The following is a 17,575-nucleotide window of genomic DNA, read 5'->3' as shown; positions in this document are numbered from 1 at the left end:
CACACACACACACACAAACACACACACACACAGGGATTCCACCAGTTGCTGGCCCAAGGCACTCCTGGTTTCCAGCTGCTGTCCCAAAACCTCTCGCCCCTCTGATCTGTGCTCCCTCCTCCCAGCGCACCCTCACCCTCCTCTCTGCCCGGGCACGGTTCCAGCCCCTGAGCCCCACGCGTCCGCCTGCAGCCTCGTTGGGCGGGGAAGGGGAAGGGAGCCCTTGCCTCGCACAGCACACTGGGCTGGACAGAAGCACCGTTCGCTGTGAAAAATGGAAACTTTATTTCAAGAACTAAGTCAACTTCAGCATTTGAGTGCACTCAGCAGAGAGTGGGCAGGACAGAGCTGGCCTGGGGCACCGAGGCTGCCTTTGGATCCACAGACATAGCCCAGAAGGAAACGGCTGTGCTGCGCTGCAGCCTGCTCTGGATCTTGTTCATCCTGCTGATCAGGCAGTTTTTTTCTTTAGGGACTGCAGGAGCTTCTGCAGCTTCTTAAAGAATTCCACCAACTTCTTCTCTGGATACGGACAGGGCTTAAATGTGCCCTGTGTTGGTCCCTGTGTCTGAGGAGGGGCTGAGGTGACAAAGTGCTGTGGCGTTGGAGCAGCGGTCTCTGCAGGGTGCAGCCCCGTCTGCGCCAGGATCCAGTCGTAGAAGTGCTGGGTGGAGGTGTAGACTCCGGGCTGGAAGGGTCTGGCACAGCCATATCCCCAGCTGGTCACTCCAACCAGCCAGAAGTACTCAGCATGGTTGTCTTTGCAGATGAGAGGACCCCCGCTGTCCCCCTGCAGTGGGAGAGGGCGCTCAGGTGGGGCCCTGGAGGGGCTTTCTGGGCTGGGTCCCAGGGCTCTGGGACAAGGGGGCCCTGGGCAAGGAGCTGCAGGTGGGGAAGGGGAGGTGGGAGCTGGCACGGGGAGCGCTGTGCCGGGCAGAGCCAGCACTGGGAGGTGCTGTGCCGGGCAGAGCCGGCGCTGGGAGGTGCTGTGCCGGGCAGAGCCGGCGCTGGGAGCGCTGGGGCAGCTGTGACCGGGCTGCCTGCGCCGCTGGGACACTCGCAGCGCGCTCCTACCTGGCAGGTGTCGATGCCGCCCTGCGGGTAGCCAGCACACACGTTGTGGGTGTGGATGGCCCCCCCGTACCACCACGTGCTGTTGCAGAGCTGCAGATCGATGATGTGGACCTGGGCTTCCTGCAGCACATCACTGGCTCTTGCATCTGTGGGCACAGAAAGGAGTTGACACGCAGCTGCTGGTTCCCCGTTCTCCCCGTCGGGTGAACCCCGTCCCCAGGGCTGGGCTTAGCATCCAAGGCACCGTGTTTCCCTCCCGCCTCGCCCTGGGCAGCGGGTCAGGCCCATCTCTCCACGGAGACCCGTCCCCGCAGCCCTGGCTCTGTCAGGAAGCCCAGCCCAGCTCCCCGCCGTGCCCGGTGCCCTCCGCACACGAGTGCTTTTGGGAACTCACTTCTGGCGGACGTGAGACCCCAACCACTGACGTAGCAGGATGTCAGCTCCGACACTCTCACCGTGGAGTCGGCCACGCAAGCAAGCTGTATGTAGTCATTGCACTGGACAGGCCTGTCCAGTTCCAGCAGTGCAATGTCATTCTCCTGCGTTCCATAGTTGTAATATTTGTGAGACAGGACCTGCCTGACGTTACGCAGTTGGGCCTCGGGGCCCAGCCGGGACAAATCGGTGGCCCCAGCCACCACACGCCACGTTGCGTCGGTCCTGAAGGCAAATGGAGAGCGGGGTCAGAGGAGCAGAGCCCCGTGTGCAGCAGCCCAGCAGCTCCGGACGCTGCGCCACGAGGCAGAGGAGAGCAGCGCTGCGGGGTGCGAGTGCCCTCGCGTGCCTTGGGCTGGAGGGACATGGGGCTGGAGGCTGCTCGGAAGCGGTGGCCTGAGCCCTTCTCCCGAGGTGTCCCAGCTGGGCAGGGGAGAGCCTGGGCACTGGACGTGCTGCAATGGGGTGGGATGGGAGCAGCGTGGTGTGGGGACATCCCTGTTCCCTATGCTCCTTACCTGGACGTGACAAAGCAGTGGGCTGCTGTGAGGACCCACTGTGAGCTGATGAGCGACCCTCCACATATGTGCGCTGCGCCGTGTGGCCAGAGTTCCTGGACGCTGACGATCCAGGGCCAGGACCCCGGCTGGGCGTCCGTGCCACCCACAACACGTGTCGAGCCGTAAGAAGCCCCGGGCCGGAGCCCGCAGGTTCTGTAAGCAGAAACCCGTGACTGTCCTGCTCCATGGCGCGCTGCTGCTCCTGCTGACACTCCGTGTCTGCCCTCCCCACAGGTGCTGATGGGCCAGGGAACCCCGTGGGTGTGTGTCCATCTGCCCCGTTCCTGCTGTAGCTGCACTGACAGGTTGTGCAGCAGCCGGGGCGCTGGCAGGACCTGAGCCTCCCCCCAAAGCGGTTTGGAAAGCCGTGGTGTGGCTGCGGGGGACAAGTGGTCCAGTGAACCCCACCAGGGCTCCCACGCTCCCCCCCAGAGCCTGGGGCCACTCACCCGCAGTTGTCCCACCCGTGCGCGGGCCAGCACGCGGCCAGCAGGACGAGGAGGGGCAGCAGGTTCATGGCTGCCAGCGGCACGTGGCAGCTGCAGGAACCAAGGGCTCGTTGCCACCCGTGCAGCAGCCAAGTGCCCACAGTTCTCGCGTTGCCCGCAGTGCTCGTGGCCCTGGGGCTGATGTCACAGAGTTGCTGGTTCCGGGTGCTGGGCACGCTAGCCTGTGGGGGAGGGGTGACATGGGGGGTTCCAAGCAGGAGGGGAGGCAGCAGCTGGGATCAGACACCCCGTCAGACCCGCTGGATGCTCTGCGTGCACCATGAGCGAGTGCGGGCCCCGTTGCCGGCAGCAGCGCCCGGCTCCGAGCGCTGCCCACTAACAGCCGGCGGAGAAACCCAAGTGTGGCACCATGGCCCCTTGGGAGGTTCAGTGCCACGCTGCTCCCTGCAGCCTGTGACACCAGGTCTCTTTGGGAGGTTCAGTGCCACGCTGCTCCCTGCAGCCTGTGCCACCAGGTCTCTTTGGGAGGTTCAGTGCCACGCTGCTCCCTGCAGCCTGTGCCACCAGGTCCTTCCCCAAATCACACACCACAGAACACAGCTCCTGCAGGCAGTGTGCATGTGTGCGGGGCTGGAGGAGCCCATCTGGCTACAGCCACAGCAGGCACGCAGTGACGTGTGATCCAAAAAACCAAGCACACCCAGGCAGTGTCAACCTTCCTGCACAAAGCACAGTGAAGCACAGATGCAGCACAGTCCACATGGCTGTGTCAGCTACAGCAACAGCCTCCGGCCAGCTTCACGTCCTTGCTGTCTGTGAGTTACAGTGCTGTTTCTGGGCATTTGTGGCACCTGGTATGTGTGTCAAAGATGTGCCATCTTAAACTCTAGCCACAGAAAGGTGCGTCTGCTCTCAGCCCCACTCACCATTCTCCACGCTTGGGTAAATCCTGTGTCAGCCTCATCTCATCAGTTTGTCTGCTACATCTGCACGGCAGAGCCATCTTCACGGGCAGGAGCGCAGGGCAGCCCTGGAAGGAAAGCGGAGCCAGCCGGGTGCGTTTGCAGAGCAAGTCTGAGTGCCTGCGGGGAGCAGAGCAGTGGTTTGAGGAATGGCAGCCTCCAAACCTGTGGAAAGTGCCGGAGCTTCCCGCGGCCATCCTGGCGTGTGTGGACAGACAGGAGGCGCAGAGCTGAGAGCGCAGCCTGGGCCCTGGACGGCAGGGCAGCCTTGTTGAAAGTGGAATCGCTGCTCTCAAGGCCCTTGAGGCACAGCACGGCTTCACAGGCAGAACTGTGCCCCAAACAAATGGCACTTGAGGCTGCTTTGTTTTCTGAAAATTGACCCGAAGGTGGTGCCCCCTATCTGCTTGGAGCAGACAGGAGGCCTTAGACCAGACAACTTGTCTTCTGTGGACACTCTGCTATTCCAGCACCAGATTTCACAGGTGGATAAGGGGGACTGATGTGAGAGGTGGCCATAATCACAGATAATTGACAGGGTCACTCTGGGGAGAGGAATCTGGCAGGGACAGCAGTACCCAGGAAACCATAACACCATGGAAGTCCAAGGTGGCGTGGCAAAGAGCACCTGAAACACCAAATCTGTTTGCAGATGCAGTGAACCTGGGAGTGCCCAGGTTGCTGTGGCCAGGCACAAAGCAAAATGGGCTCCATGAATTATGCAGCAGTTTCGCCTCCTGCTGCGGCACCAGCCTCCTCGCTCTGCCTCTTGCCCTGAATAAATGATGCAGCAGCAGCCCCAGCATCCTCACGTGCCAGGGCCAGGCTGCTCAGAGGCACGGGGCTGGACACGCAGCGGGGCCGGGGTTGCGGGGACAGGCTGAACTGGGGTGGACAGGGAGCAATGGAAAGCAGAGTTCACTGGCACATTGGAAAGCGGTTGTAACAGAGTGATGGGTCTTAAGAAATGCTGAATAATAACAGGAAAATCCAGAACTGGGTGGTCACACAGGGTGAATGCAAAACATGCGCATCTACATGAGCACATCCAGACTAGGGCGTTAGTCAGTCTTACCCTGCTCCTTTGGGCTGAGACTCCTCACCTCTGCCTGCCGTGTGGTCAATCCTAAACCACCGCCACTGTGCCCGTGCTTGTACACCACCTCTGGCCTTGCTTTAATCTCCTTTTGGATAAACCAAGCAGATGGAGGTCTCCAGGACATTAGACCCCAGTTCCTTCCTGTGCTTGTCTTCTGAGGTTTCTTTGGTTTTCAGAGCAGACACAGCAATAGGGTACAGCCTTCCCGGGGTGCAGAACCTTCCCCGTGTTTCTCCTTATCACTTCCTTCCACCAGAGAATTGCTATTGCTCTTTGCACTGTCCCTTCCTCACTCTGATTATGAGTCATTGATGTGTAGGGATCGGGTTCCTACGTTCAGGCACAGCCAGCAGTCCCTGAGCCTGAACACAAAACTGGCACTGCTGCAGAAAAACACTTTGCCTGAAAAGTGCCCAGGCTCCCACAGGGAGCCCCAACAATGCCACGCTGCTCACCCGTGCTGGGGAATCTGCACCCTGTGCACACCTGGACCAGAACAGCTCCACTCACATCTGGCCCACATCTGGAGCAGAGAGGCTTCGTTCGTAACAGGTACACATCTGGATAAGAGCAGCGCCGTTCGCAACATGCACACATCTGGACCAGAGCAACTCCATACACAACATGCACATCTGGAGCAGAGCAGCTCCATTCCCACCCCCACGTGTCTGGAGCAGCGTGGTTCCCTTCACAACCTGTGCACATTTGGAGCAGAACGGCTCCACTCACACCCCGTGCACATCTGGAGCAGAGCATTTCCATACATGGCCCGTGCACATCTGGAGCAGAGCGGCTCCATTCACGCCCTGTGCACATCTGGAGCAGAGCGGCTCCGTTCGCTGTGCGTGCAGCAGCCGGGGCGGCCGGGCTGGTGGCAGCGCAGGGGCGGGCAGGGGCCATCCCTGGCGGAGGGGACACTGCCGCCGCCGCACACCGGGCCGCCGCTCTGCTCCCGGGACAGCCCCGGTGTGTGTGCGGGGCAGCCGGGCTACGGGGCCTTTCCCGGCACCGGGGCGGACACACGGGCCGAGCCCGCAGCGCCCGAGCGGGCAGCGCTGGGGGTTCTGTGGGGAACCCCCATGTTAATGAACCGCTTCGGACCGCAGCGCCCCGGGCGGGCCCGGGTGCCGGGAGACGGTCTGGGGCGTCACGGGGCGCGGGAGCGGCTGCGAGGGACCGACCCGCCGTGAGGGACCGACCCGCCGTGAGGAACCGACCTTGCATGAAGGACCGACCCGCCGTGAGGGACTGACCCGCCGTGAGGGACCGACCTTGCATGAAGGACCGACCTTGCATGAAGGACCGACCCGCCGTGAGGAACTGACCCGCCGTGAGGGACCGGCCCGCCGTGAGGGACCGACCCGCCGTGAGGGACCGACCCGCCGTGAGGAACCGACCCGCCGTGAGGAACCGACCTTGCATGAAGGACCGACCCGCCGTGAGGGACCGACCCACCGTGAGGGACCGACCTTGCATGAAGGACCGACCCGCCGTGAGGGACTGACCCGCCGTGAGGGACCGACCTTGCATGAAGGACCGACCTTGCATGAAGGACCGGCCCGCCGTGAGGGACCGACCCGCCGCGAGGGACCGACCCTGCGCGGCCCCTGGCTGGAGCTGTGCCGGCCGGACTACACTTCCCGGCGTGCCCCGCGGCGGGGTCGGTCACGTGTCCCGTCACGTGGCCGCGCCGTCAGGCGCGGTTCGGGGAGCGCTCGGTTGTCGCCGCTCGGCCGGGGCCGGAACGGGGCTGCGGGTCCTGCCGGGCACCGACCGGACCGGGCCGGACCGGACCGACCGCACCGCGGGAGGGCAGCGCTGTGCGCCGTGCTGCGCGTGTCTGCGGGGCCTCCACGCGCGGCAGCGCCATGGGGCCGCGGGTCCCGGTGCTGCCGCGGGTCCCGGTGCTGCCGTGGGTCCTGGTGCTGCTGGCTCTTCGCGGAGCGGCCGGTGCGCCCCCCAGCTTCGTCCTGATACTCGCGGACGACCTGGGCTTCGGGGACCTGGGCAGCTACGGCCACCCGTCCTCTGCCACCCCCAGCCTGGACCGCATGGCCGCCCGGGGTCTGCGCTTCACCAACTTCTACAGCAGCTCCCCGGTGTGCAGCCCGTCCCGGTACGTCCCCGCCCCGCTGTGCAGGGCCCCGGGGGGTGGCGGTGTCAGACCGGGCTGGGACACCGCTCGGGAGCCACGGGGCTGGGGGCACGGGGGGCGATGAACCTGCGGTGTCCCAGGGGGCCCGAAGGTCCAGCGGGTTTCTGAGCGGCCGCACGGTGCGTCCCGGCACACGGGGAGGTGGCGGAGGCGGCTGCGAGCCCGGGGGCCGGGCTGGCGGGTGCGGTCCCGGCAGGCGCTGCCCGGCGCCGTGCCCAGCGCCGCTCCTCTCCCCGCAGGGCCGCGCTGCTCACCGGCCGCTTCCAGATGCGCTCGGGGGTTTACCCCGGCGTGTTCGACCCGGGCTCGCGGGGAGGCCTGCCCCTGTCCGAGGTCACCATCGCCGAGCTGCTGAAGGCTGAGGGCTACGCCACAGCCATGGTTGGCAAGTGGCACCTGGGTCTAGGGATTAATGGCTCCTTCCTGCCCATCCACCAGGGCTTTGACCACTTCTTGGGCGTGCCCTACTCCCATGACCAGGTGAGAGGGCTGTCAAGCCTGACGGGTGTCCCGGGGCCAGCCGGGGAGCACGGCTGAAAGGTGCGGCTTGTGTGAGAGCACACGGGTCGGTGCCTGCCCGGGTGTGGGGCTGCGGGCTGGGCAGGTGGGTGCTGGGGAGGAAAGCCTGCCTCTGAGGGGCTCGTGTGACAGGGCAGCCTGCGGAACGTGGGGGCCAGTTGTGTGTACAGACATAGACTCTTCGGGAAGAGGGAGCATCTGCTTCTGGGCTAAAAAGAAACATCTGAATCGCTGCCGGGGAAAACGGTGTTGGAGCAGCGTGGTCCTTGGGCACTTCCAGGGTGGGCACACACCTGGAAGCGGCTGCCCAAAGGGCGTCTGTAGGACCTGGTGCTGGGCCGCTGTGAGACGCTTTGCTCCCCTCAGTGTCCTGCAACACAGATAAAAGACAAAGTCTTGTTTGTTCTTTCTAGGGCCCCTGCCAGAATCTCACCTGCTTCCCACCCGATATCAAGTGTTTTGGGACTTGCGACCAAGGCTTAGTGCCAGTCCCGCTGCTCTGGAACCAGAGCATCGTGCAGCAGCCGGTCTCCTTCCCTGATCTGGTGCCGCTCTACAACAAATTCTCACGGGACTTCATCGCCGACTGTGCCCGACGAGGCGTCCCCTTCCTGCTCTACTACGCCTCACACGTAGGAGAAGGGGAGGGCTGCTCCGCGCCCAGGGGTGGGGAAGGGAACCTTTGTCCCGTGGGGAAGGCAAGGAGGCACCTCGGCTCCTGCAGCCCCAGGCTGTGCCGAGCACTCGTTACCTGCCGGTGGATGACCTGGCGTTGCTGTTCCATGCCCAGGGCTTGTGGCAGCATCGTTCCGATAATGTTATCGAGCTGCTTCTTTCTGGAGCTTTGCCCGTTTCTCTGGACCAGGAGTCCACCTGGGAGAACCCCCCACTCTGGGTCTCTGCATCCCCTCCTGGGGCTCAGCTCCTTTGTGCCATTTCCAAGAGTTGTATCTGAAGCTCAGGGACAAGCCTTATCTCATGGCTGTTGTCACATACCTCCGTGTCCCAGCTGGGGTGCTCACTGTCCCCACGTGAACTGGGAACCAGATGCAGCTCTGGGATTTTGTGCATCAGTCTCCTCTGCCCTTTCTCCAGCATACACACTACCCCCAGTTTGCAAGCCGGGCGTACGCAGGGCAATCACGGCGTGGGCCGTTTGGTGACGCGCTCTCAGAGTTTGATGGTTCGGTGGGAGAGCTGCTGCAGGCACTGCAGGAAAATGGTCTCGCCAACACGACCTTGGTGTTTTTCACCTCTGACAACGGGTGAGTGGGCTCGGCGGGGCACTTCCTCACTGGGGGGATTCTGCTGCTCTGGTGTGGGGGGACTGGAGTGGGGCACTGGTTGACTGGGGCAAAAGGGATGTGCTGTGGCATTGCCAAGTGAGACCCCAGTGACCTGAAGTGAATAAGAGGTGAATGCTGCTTGGGAGAGGAGCCAGTGCACAATCTGCCCTGTGTTCCTGTGGCTCAGCTGTGCCCCTCATGGGCAGAAACCTCACAGGGTTCAGGCCAGGAGCCTGCAGCCCCAATGTACCCCTGTGCCCTTCTTATGTGGGTGGCGTCAGTCTCTGGTGCCCCGCTCAGGCGTCTCGCACACCTTGGCTCCGTCACCTGCCCCAGGCCTGCCTGGCGAGGCCGAGCAGGGTGGCAGTGCCGCTCGCTGGCACCACGTCTCTCGTCGTGGCTGCATTGACAGTGTCAGGGAAGGGCTGGCGGGACCTGTGGAGCTGATGGTGGGTGTTCTTCTCTCCCACAGCCCTTCCACCATGCGGATGGCGCGTGGGGGCAGCTCTGGCCTTCTGAAGTGTGGGAAAGGCACAACATATGAAGGTGGCATGCGGGAGCCAGCAGTGGCTTATTGGCCAGGCCGTATCAGCCCAGGTGAGACCTGGCTCTGCTTGTGCCCTCTGTGTGCTGGTGCCAGCCAAACAGGGGTGTCGTGGCACCTCGACCACCCCGCAGCAACAGAGGGTGGGAGAGAAGTGAGTGTGGCAGGAATGGGAGCAATATCAGGTGCTTGAACCTTTCCTTGTGCCTTGCTGTCGTGAGTGACAGGAGTGACACATGAGCTGGCAAGCACCCTGGACATCCTGCCAACACTGGCTGCCCTGGCTGGAGCAGCTCTTCCCAAAGTTGTCCTGGATGGCTATGACCTGAGTCCGGTGCTGTTTGGGTCAGGGAAGGTGAGTCCTGTGGCTGGTTCGGCTGCGTGAAGGCTGGGTGCGGGGCTGGAGCTGTGTGCCTGATGAGCAGAACCAGCTGGAGGTCAGGGGGATCCATGAGCTGGGACTTTGTCAGGCCTGGGGGATGCCAGGGGCTCCTGGGCTTCCCCAGGCTGCCCAGCGCTAACACCTGCACTGCATTGCCCGGCGCAAGCCCCGTGGCTACGTTGGATGGGCAGAGCCCCAGCAGCTTTGAGTAGGAAGCAAAGGGTGTGCTACTGCTTATCGGCTTCCCCCTCTCTGGCCGTGTTCTGTCTGGGGTGTCAGGGCTCCTGTGTGACTCCCGGGGCTCTCTGCCTGGTCCTGTTCCAGGCTCTTTGGCCTCGTGGCTGCACAGGTGAGCTCAGCTCTGCTGCTTCCCACAGAGTCCCCGTCAGGCCATGTTCTTCTACCCGCCGTCCCCTGATCTGCTGCACGGCGCCTTTGCTGTCAGGCTTGGGAGGTACAAGGCCCACTACTTCACACAAGGTTAGTGCTGCCTCCTCGTCTGTGCACGGGCAGCTTTGTGAAGTTCTTTGTAGTCTGGCTGTCCAAAGCTCAAAGAGAAGCAGCTGAGCTACACCAGCTGGGGTTTCTTTGCAGGTTCCTTTCACAGTGACACGACCCCAGACCAGGCTTGCCACGGACTGACCCCGCTGACCCCTCACTTGCCGCCACTGCTCTTCGACCTGGAGTCAGACCCAGCCGAGAACTATGATCTGCTGCAGAGCGGCGCGGGGCCGGAGGTTCTGCAAGTCCTGAAGGAGATCGAGCTGCAGAAAGTGCTTTTTGAACAGCGCATGGAGTTTGGGGAAAGCCAGATAAGGAAGGGCAAGGATCCTGCCCTGCAGCCCTGCTGCGCGCCGAGCTGCACTCCTAAGCCTTCCTGCTGCCGCTGCTCCTAGCCACACGCTGCCCCGTCGTCCACACCGCAACCCTATCCCAAACACACCAGACGTGCCCCCAGCCCCCGACTAACCCAGCTCAGCCGCAGAGCTACCCCAGAGCTGTGGCTCAGTGACACCCCTGACTAACGGAGCACCGGGGTCACGCGCCGTGGGCTGGGGACGTTACCAGCCCTGCCGGGAGCGCGGGTCCCCAGACCCTGTGCTCCATCCTGGGCAATCAAGCTGTGACAGAGAAACCCAGGGCTGTTTAGGAGGGACCGTGCTACACCACCATGTCCAGAGCCAGAATGGCTCCTTTCAGGCTGTGACCAAGATGAAGCCAAGGACACATTCCAGTGTCCGGAGACCCCAGCTCAGCGGGAGGCACGCTGTGCACCCCTGGCTGGGGACTTGCCAGGGCCAAGAGCACAGCAAGAGGAGGGTGGGCTGGATGGTGCTGGCACCTGCAGCAGCAGGACCTGGTGCAGCTGGAGCAGTGGGGACGTGGGGAGCAGCTCAGGGTGTGCGTGCTCAGGCACCCGCATGTGCTCTGGGACCGCAGGAGTGGGGATGTGGCTGGCGGGTCTGTGGGTGCTGGGGCTGATCAGTCAGGTGGGCTGCGGCCGCACACCGTCCTTATGGCCGAGAGGGCCTCTCCTCTTGCTTGTCCAGCTTAAAGCTCAGACGTGAATTGTATGGGTGCAGCGCTCCCACCAGGGGCTGTCCCCAGGCACTCGGAGTTTCCAGCTGCTGGGTCCCTGTGACCTGCGACCCCTCTGCCATTGCTCCCTCTGGAGCCACCCCTGCCCAGTACAGAGTGGGGCCACCCAGAAAAGGATTGGGAATCGCTCTAGAAAAGAAGGTGGGACGCAGTGTGGTGATCAAGTGCAGAGCTGTCAAACAAACAGAACAGCAACTTGCTTATGTATGACTGGGTCCTTCATCCCCCCTCCTCACCATTGCCATGCTCGTACACCCTCCTCATCTTCCCTGACCCCTCCCCTTCTCCACCCGTCACCTCCCAAACAAGGGATCTATCACGTTATTGTTTCCCTGCTTGCTCCCAGGTTTGCTACATCTGTGAACAGATTTGGTGTTTCAGGTGCTCTTTGTCAGGCCACCATGGTGTTATGGTTTCCTGGGTACTGCTGTCCCTGCCAGATTCCTCTCCCCAGAGTGACCCCAGCTCTTCCGTCGATTATCTGTGATGGTGGCCACCTCTCACATCAGTCCCCATTAACCACCTGTGCAATCTGGCTCTTACGGCGCTCTGCCTCCTCCAGCTTCTCACTCTGTTTGCCATGGGCAGCTGTTTCTCTCAGGCTCAGGAGTTCCCTGGGTCTGTTCAGTTAGGTGAGGCTTGTGCCAGCCCCTAACCATCAGCTCTGTGCCTTACGCATACCCTCAAAGTTCTCTGCAACTCACACCACTTTTCCTGTCGTATTTCCAGCATGATGTGCCACGCTGCCCGTCCCATGGTGGCGCTGAGCACCCTCCTCTCTGCCCGGGCACGGTTCCAGCCCCTGAGCCCCACGCGTCCGCCTGCAGCCTCGTTGGGCAGGGACGGGGAAGGGAGCCCTTGCCTCGCACAGCACACTGGGCTGGACAGAAGCACCGTTCGCTGTGAAAAATGGAAACTTTATTTCAAGAACTAAGTCAACTTCAGCATTTGAGTGCACTCAGCAGAGAGTGGGCAGGACAGAGCTGGCCTGGGGCACCGAGGCTGCCTTTGGATCCACAGACATAGCCCAGAAGGAAACGGCTGTGCTGCGCTGCAGCCTGCTCTGGATCTTGTTCATCCTGCTGATCAGGCAGCTTTTCCCTTTAGGTACTGCAGGAGCTCCTGCAGTTTCTTAAAGAATTCCTCCAGCTTCTTGCGTGGAAATAGACAGGGCTTAAATGTACCCTGTGTTGGTCTCTGAGTCTGAGGAGGGGCTGAGGTGACAAAGTGCTGTGGCGTTGGAGCAGCGGTCTCTGCAGGGTGCAGCCCCGTCTGCGCCAGGATCCAGTCGTAGAAGTGCTGGGTGGAGGTGTAGACTCCAGGCTGGAAGGGTGTGGCACAGCCATATCCCCAGCTGGTCACTCCAACCAGCCAGAAGTACTCAGCATGGTTGTCTTTGCAGATGAGAGGACCCCCGCTGTCCCCCTGCAGCGGGAGAGGGCGCTCAGGTGGGGCCCTGGAGGGGCTTTCTGGGCTGGGTCCCAGGGCTCTGGGACAAGGGGGCCCTGGGCAAGGAGCTGCAGCTGGGGAAGGGGAGGTGGGAGCTGGCATGGGGAGCGCTGTGCCGGGCAGAGCCAGCGCTGGGAGGTGCTGTGCCGGGCAGAGCCGGCGCTGGGAGGTGCTGTGCCAGGCAGAGCCAGCGCTGGGAGGTGCTGTGCCGGGCAGAGCCGGCGCTGGGAGGTGCTGTGCCAGGCAGAGCCAGCGCTGGGAGGTGCTGTGCCGGGCAGAGCCAGCGCTGGGAGCGCTGGGGCGGCTGTGACCGGGCTGCCTGCGCCGCTGGGACACTCGCAGCGCGCTCCTACCTGGCAGGTGTCGATGCCGCCCTGCGGGTAGCCAGCACACACGTTGTGGGTGTGGATGGCCCCCTCGTACCACCCCGTGCTGTTGCAGAGCTGCAGATCGATGATGTGGACCTGGACCTCCTGCAGCACATCACTGGCTCTTGCATCTGTGGGCACAGAAAGGAGTTGACACGCAGCTGCTGGTTCCCCGTTCTCCCCGTCGGGTGAACCCCGTCCCCAGGGCTGGGCTTAGCATCCAAGGCACCGTGTTTCCCTCCCGCCTCGCCCTGGGCAGCGGGTCAGGCCCATCTCTCCACGGAGACCCGTCCCCGCAGCCCTGGCTCTGTCAGGAAGCCCAGCCCGGCTCCCCGCCGTGCCCGGTGCCCTCTGCACACGAGTGCTTTTGGGAACTCACTTCTGGCGGACGTGAGACCCCAACCACTGACGTAGCAGGATGTCAGCTCCGACACTCTCACCGTGGAGTCGGCCACGCAAGCAAGCTGTATGTAGTCATTGCACTGGACAGGCCTGTCCAGTTCCAGCAGCGCAATGTCGTTCCTGTCCGTTTTACTGTCGTAATGGTGGTGAGACAGTAACTGCCTGATACGACGCACTTGGGCCTCGGGGCCCAGCCGGGACAGCTGGGTGGCCCCGAGCACCACGCGCCACCCCTTGACGTTCCTGAAGGCAAATGGAGAGCGGGGTCAGAGGAGCAGAGCCCCGTGTGCAGCAGCCCAGCAGCTCCGGACGCTGCGCCACGAGGCAGAGGCGAGCAGCGCTGCGGGGTGCGAGTGCCCTCGCGTGCCTTGGGCTGGAGGGACATGGGGCTGGAGGCTGCTCGGAAGTGGTGGCTCCTTACCAGACATTGAAGAAGCAGTGGGCTGCTGTGAGGACCCACTGTGAGCTGATGAGGGACCCTCCACATGTATGTGTTGTGGCTGTTCCCCAGGGTTTTTGGACGCTGACGATCCAGGGCCAGGACCCCGGCTGGGCGTCCGTGCCACCCACAACGTGTGTCGAGCCGTAAGAAGCCCCGGGCCGGAGCCCGCAGGTTCTGTAAGCAGAAACCCGTGACTGTCCTGCTCCATGGCGCGCTGCTGCTCCTGCTGACACTCCGTGTCTGCCCTCCCCACAGGCGCTGATGGGCCAGGGAACCCCGTGGGTGTGTGTCCATCTGTCCCATTCCTGCTGTAGCTGCACTGACAGGTTGTGCAGCAGCCCGGGTGCTGGCAGGACCTGAGCCTCCCCCCAAAGCGGTTTGGAAAGCCGTGGTGTGGCTGCGGGGGACAAGTGGTCCAGTGAACCCCACCAGGGCTCCCACGCTCCCCCCCAGAGCCTGGGGCCACTCACCCGCAGTTGTCCCACCCGTGCGCGGGCCAGCACGCGGCCAGCAGGACGAGGAGGGGCAGCAGGTTCATGGCTGCCAGCGGCACGTGGCAGCCGCAGGAACCGAGGGCTCGTTGGCACCCGTGCAGCAGCCAAGTGCCCACAGTTCTCGCGTTGCCCTCAGTGCTCGTGGCCCTGGGGCTGATGTCACAGAGTTGCTGGTTCCGGGTGCTGGGCACGCTGGCCTGTGGGGGAGGGGTGACATGGGGGGTTCCAAGCAGGAGGGGAGGCAGCAGCTGGGATCGGACACCCCGTCAGACCCGCTGGATGCTCTGCGTGCACCATGAGCGAGTGCGGGCCCCGTTGCCGGCAGCAGCGCCCGGCTCCGAGCGCTGCCCACTAACAGCCGGCGGAGAAACCCAAGTGTGGCACCACGGCCCCTTGGGAGGTTCAGTGCCACGCTGCTCTCTGCAGCCTGTGCCACCAGGTCTCTTTGGGAGGTTCAGTGCCACGCTGCTCCCTGCAGCCTGTGCCACCAGGTCTCTTTGGGAGGTTCAGTGCCACGCTGCTCCCTGCAGCCTGTGACACCAGGTCTCTTTGGGAGGTTCAGTGCCACGCTGCTCCCTGCAGCCTGTGCCACCAGGTCTCTTTGGGAGGTTCAATGCCACGCTGCTCCCTGCAGCCTGTGCCACCAGGTCCTTCTCTGAATCACACACCACAGAACACAGCTCCCGCAGGCAGTGTGCACGTGTGCGGGGCTGGAGGAGCCCATCTGGTTACAGCTGCAGCAGGCACGCTGTGACGTGTGAGCAGGACGAGCCTGGCATTCCACGCGGTGCACACACGTATGGGAGTACACGTGCTGGTACGTCTGTTTGTGTGGTGTGCTGTGTGTGTGTGCACGTGTGCGCTACGTGTGGGTGCAGTCAGTGTCTGGTTGCACTTTCCATCTATGTATACGCACTATGGATAAACGCTGTGTACACGCTGTGGCTGCACAGTGCACACACTGGCTGCATGGTGCACACGCACTGTGGATGCACAGTGCACACACTGGATGCACAGTGCACACACACTGGATGCACAGTGCACACACTGGATGGACGGTGCACACGCACTGTGGATGCACAGTGCACACACTGGATGCACGGTGCACACACTGGATGCACAGTGCACACACACTGTGGATGCACAGTGCACAAACTCTGGATGCACACTGCACACACTGTGTGCATGCTGTACACACTGTGTATGCACACTGTATACACGTAGTGGATGCAGAGGGCATACACTGTGGATGCACACTCTACACACACTTGATGCACACTGTACACATGCAGTGTGGTACAGTGAGCCTGTGGGTGTGCACGCCATACCTGTGTGTTCACAGAACAGAGTGTGCTTTGTGTGTGTGCATGCTGAGCGTGCATGCCTTCCACTGTGCATGACATGGATGTGCACTGCTTGGTGTGTCATGTGTGGTATGTGTGCACATGTCTGCTGGTAGGCAGTGTTTGTGTGTACTGTGTGTGTGCACAGGTGTTGGTGTGCAGTGTGTGTGCATGTGTGTACTGGTGTGCCTGCATGTGTGCAGTGTTTGTGTACAGTGTGCTGAGGGGTGTGTGAGAGTGTTGGTGTGCAATGTGCGTGTGCGCATGTGCGTGTGTTGGGGTGCAGTGTGTCGGGGTGTGCATGGTGCGTTGCACTGTGTGTGTGTGTGTTTTGGTGTGTGTGTGCAGTGTGTCGGTGCACAGTCTGTCGGTGTGCATGAGTGTCGGTGCATGTGAGTGTCGGTGCGCAGTGTGTTGGGGTGTGCTGATGCACCGTGTGTCGGTGTGCTGATGTGCACTGTGTTGATGCACCGTGTGTCGGTGTGCTGATGTGCACTGTGCTGATGCACCGTGTGTCGGTGTGTTGGTGTGTGCAGTGTGCTGATGCCCCATGTGCCGGTGTGTTGATGTGCAGTGTGCTGATGCACCGTGTGTCAGCGTGTCGGTGTGTTGATGTGCGGTGTGCTGATGCACCGTGTGTCGGTGTGTCGGTGTGTGTAGTGTACTGACGCACCGTGTGTCGGTGTGTTGATGTGCGGCGTGCTGATGCACCATGTGTCGGTGTGTGCAGTGTGCTGATGCACCGTGTGTCGCTGTGTCGGTGTGTTGATGTGCTGATGCACCGTGTGTCGGTGTGTTGATGTGCGGTGTGCTGATGCACCGTGTATCGCTGTGTCGGTGTGTCGGTGTGTCGATGTGCTGATGCACCGTGTGTCGGTGTGTCGGTGTGTCGGTGTGTTGATGTGCGGTGTGCTGATTCACCGTGTATCGCTGTGTCGGTGTGTCGGTGTGTCGATGTGCTGATGCACCGTGTGTCGGTGTGTCGGTGTGTTGATGTGCGGTGTGCTGATGCACCGTGTGTCGATGTGTCGATGCGCTGATGCACCGCATGTCGGCGTGTGTCGCTGTGGGGTCTCCGCTGCAGCCCGCCCGCCCCTGCCCGCTCCCGCCGCCGCCGCCAGGAGCCGCCGATGCCCGGGGAGCGCGGCCCCGGCCCCCGCAGGCCCGGCCGGGCGGTCTGTGCTGGGGAGCCCCGGGCCCGGCCGGGTGTCCCGGGGCCGCGGGCTGGAGCCGCCGGCCCTGCCGGAGCCGCCCGGGCGGGGAGCGCGGCCGAGGCGGGTGGGGCCGCCTGGCCGGGGCCGGGCTGGACTGGGCCGGGCTGCGGGCGGGGCAGGGGCCGCCTGCGGGATCCGCCCCGCCTGGCCGGGGCAGCGTGACCACCACGGCAGCTCTGCCCGCCCCGTTCCAATAATCCCCCTGCAGTGGGAGGAGGTGGCGGGCATGGAGGGGTGGGGAGGACGACGAGGTGGGGGCAGAGCCCCCCCACCTGCAGGGAGCACATCCACACCTGCAGGGGAGCGCATCCCCTCCCGTTCTCTGCCAGCGCTGGAGCTGAGCCCGCAGCCGGAGCAGCGCGGTGCCGAGGCTGCCGTGTGCCCCGCGGAGCTGCCGCACCCCGGCCTCGGTCTGCGTCGGATGAGCTCCGAGCTGCTCCCAAACCTCTGCACAGGCTCAGCTCCGCGCTGCTCCCACACCTCTGCACAGGCTCAGCTCCATTGCTGCTCCCAAACCTCTGCACAGGCTCAGCTCCATTGCTGCTCCCAAACCTCTGCACAGGCTCAGCTCCATGCTGCTTCCAGACCTCTGCACAGGCTCAGCTCCATTGCTGCTCCCAAACCTCTGCACAGGGCTCAGCTCCATTGCTGCTCCCAAACCTCTGCACAGGCTCAGCTCCATTGCTGCTCCCAAACCTCTGCACAGGCTCAGCTCCATGCTGTTTCCAGACCTCTGCACAGGGCTCAGCTCCATTGCTGCTCCCAAACCTCTGCACAGGGCTGCAGCTGCTGCCAGGCA

General features: G+C 63.0%; 2 protein-coding genes and 1 pseudogene across 2 annotated transcripts; 1 reads left to right on the top strand and 2 right to left on the bottom strand.

The window, feature by feature from the left end:
• Nucleotides 1–266: 266 nt before the first annotated feature.
• On the bottom strand, nucleotides 267–3,902 carry LOC136097141 (acrosin-like; annotated as a pseudogene).
• Nucleotides 3,903–6,311: 2,409 nt separating this feature from the next.
• Nucleotides 6,312–11,769, top strand: ARSA (arylsulfatase A). Its single transcript, XM_065850730.2, has 8 exons — nucleotides 6,312–6,695; nucleotides 6,974–7,214; nucleotides 7,667–7,885; nucleotides 8,349–8,518; nucleotides 9,012–9,136; nucleotides 9,311–9,438; nucleotides 9,843–9,945; nucleotides 10,060–11,769. The coding sequence occupies exons 1-8, from the start codon at nucleotides 6,448–6,450 to the stop codon at nucleotides 10,359–10,361; spliced, it is 1,536 nt and encodes a 511-aa protein (XP_065706802.1). The 5' UTR covers nucleotides 6,312–6,447; the 3' UTR covers nucleotides 10,362–11,769.
• Nucleotides 11,770–11,965: 196 nt separating this feature from the next.
• On the bottom strand, nucleotides 11,966–14,928 carry LOC136108680 (acrosin). Its single transcript, XM_065850746.2, has 5 exons — nucleotides 14,196–14,928; nucleotides 13,705–13,899; nucleotides 13,261–13,526; nucleotides 12,867–13,012; nucleotides 11,966–12,489 (listed from the first exon to the last, which is right to left on the bottom strand). The coding sequence occupies exons 1-5, from the start codon at nucleotides 14,261–14,263 to the stop codon at nucleotides 12,151–12,153; spliced, it is 1,014 nt and encodes a 337-aa protein (XP_065706818.1). The 5' UTR covers nucleotides 14,264–14,928; the 3' UTR covers nucleotides 11,966–12,150.
• Between the last annotated feature and the right edge of the window lie 2,647 nt (nucleotides 14,929–17,575).

Source organism: Patagioenas fasciata, chromosome 1 (assembly GCF_037038585.1).
Source record: "Patagioenas fasciata isolate bPatFas1 chromosome 1, bPatFas1.hap1, whole genome shotgun sequence".
In the NCBI taxonomy this organism is placed as follows: Eukaryota; Metazoa; Chordata; class Aves; order Columbiformes; family Columbidae; genus Patagioenas; species Patagioenas fasciata.
This window is presented reverse-complemented; position numbering and strand designations above follow the sequence as displayed.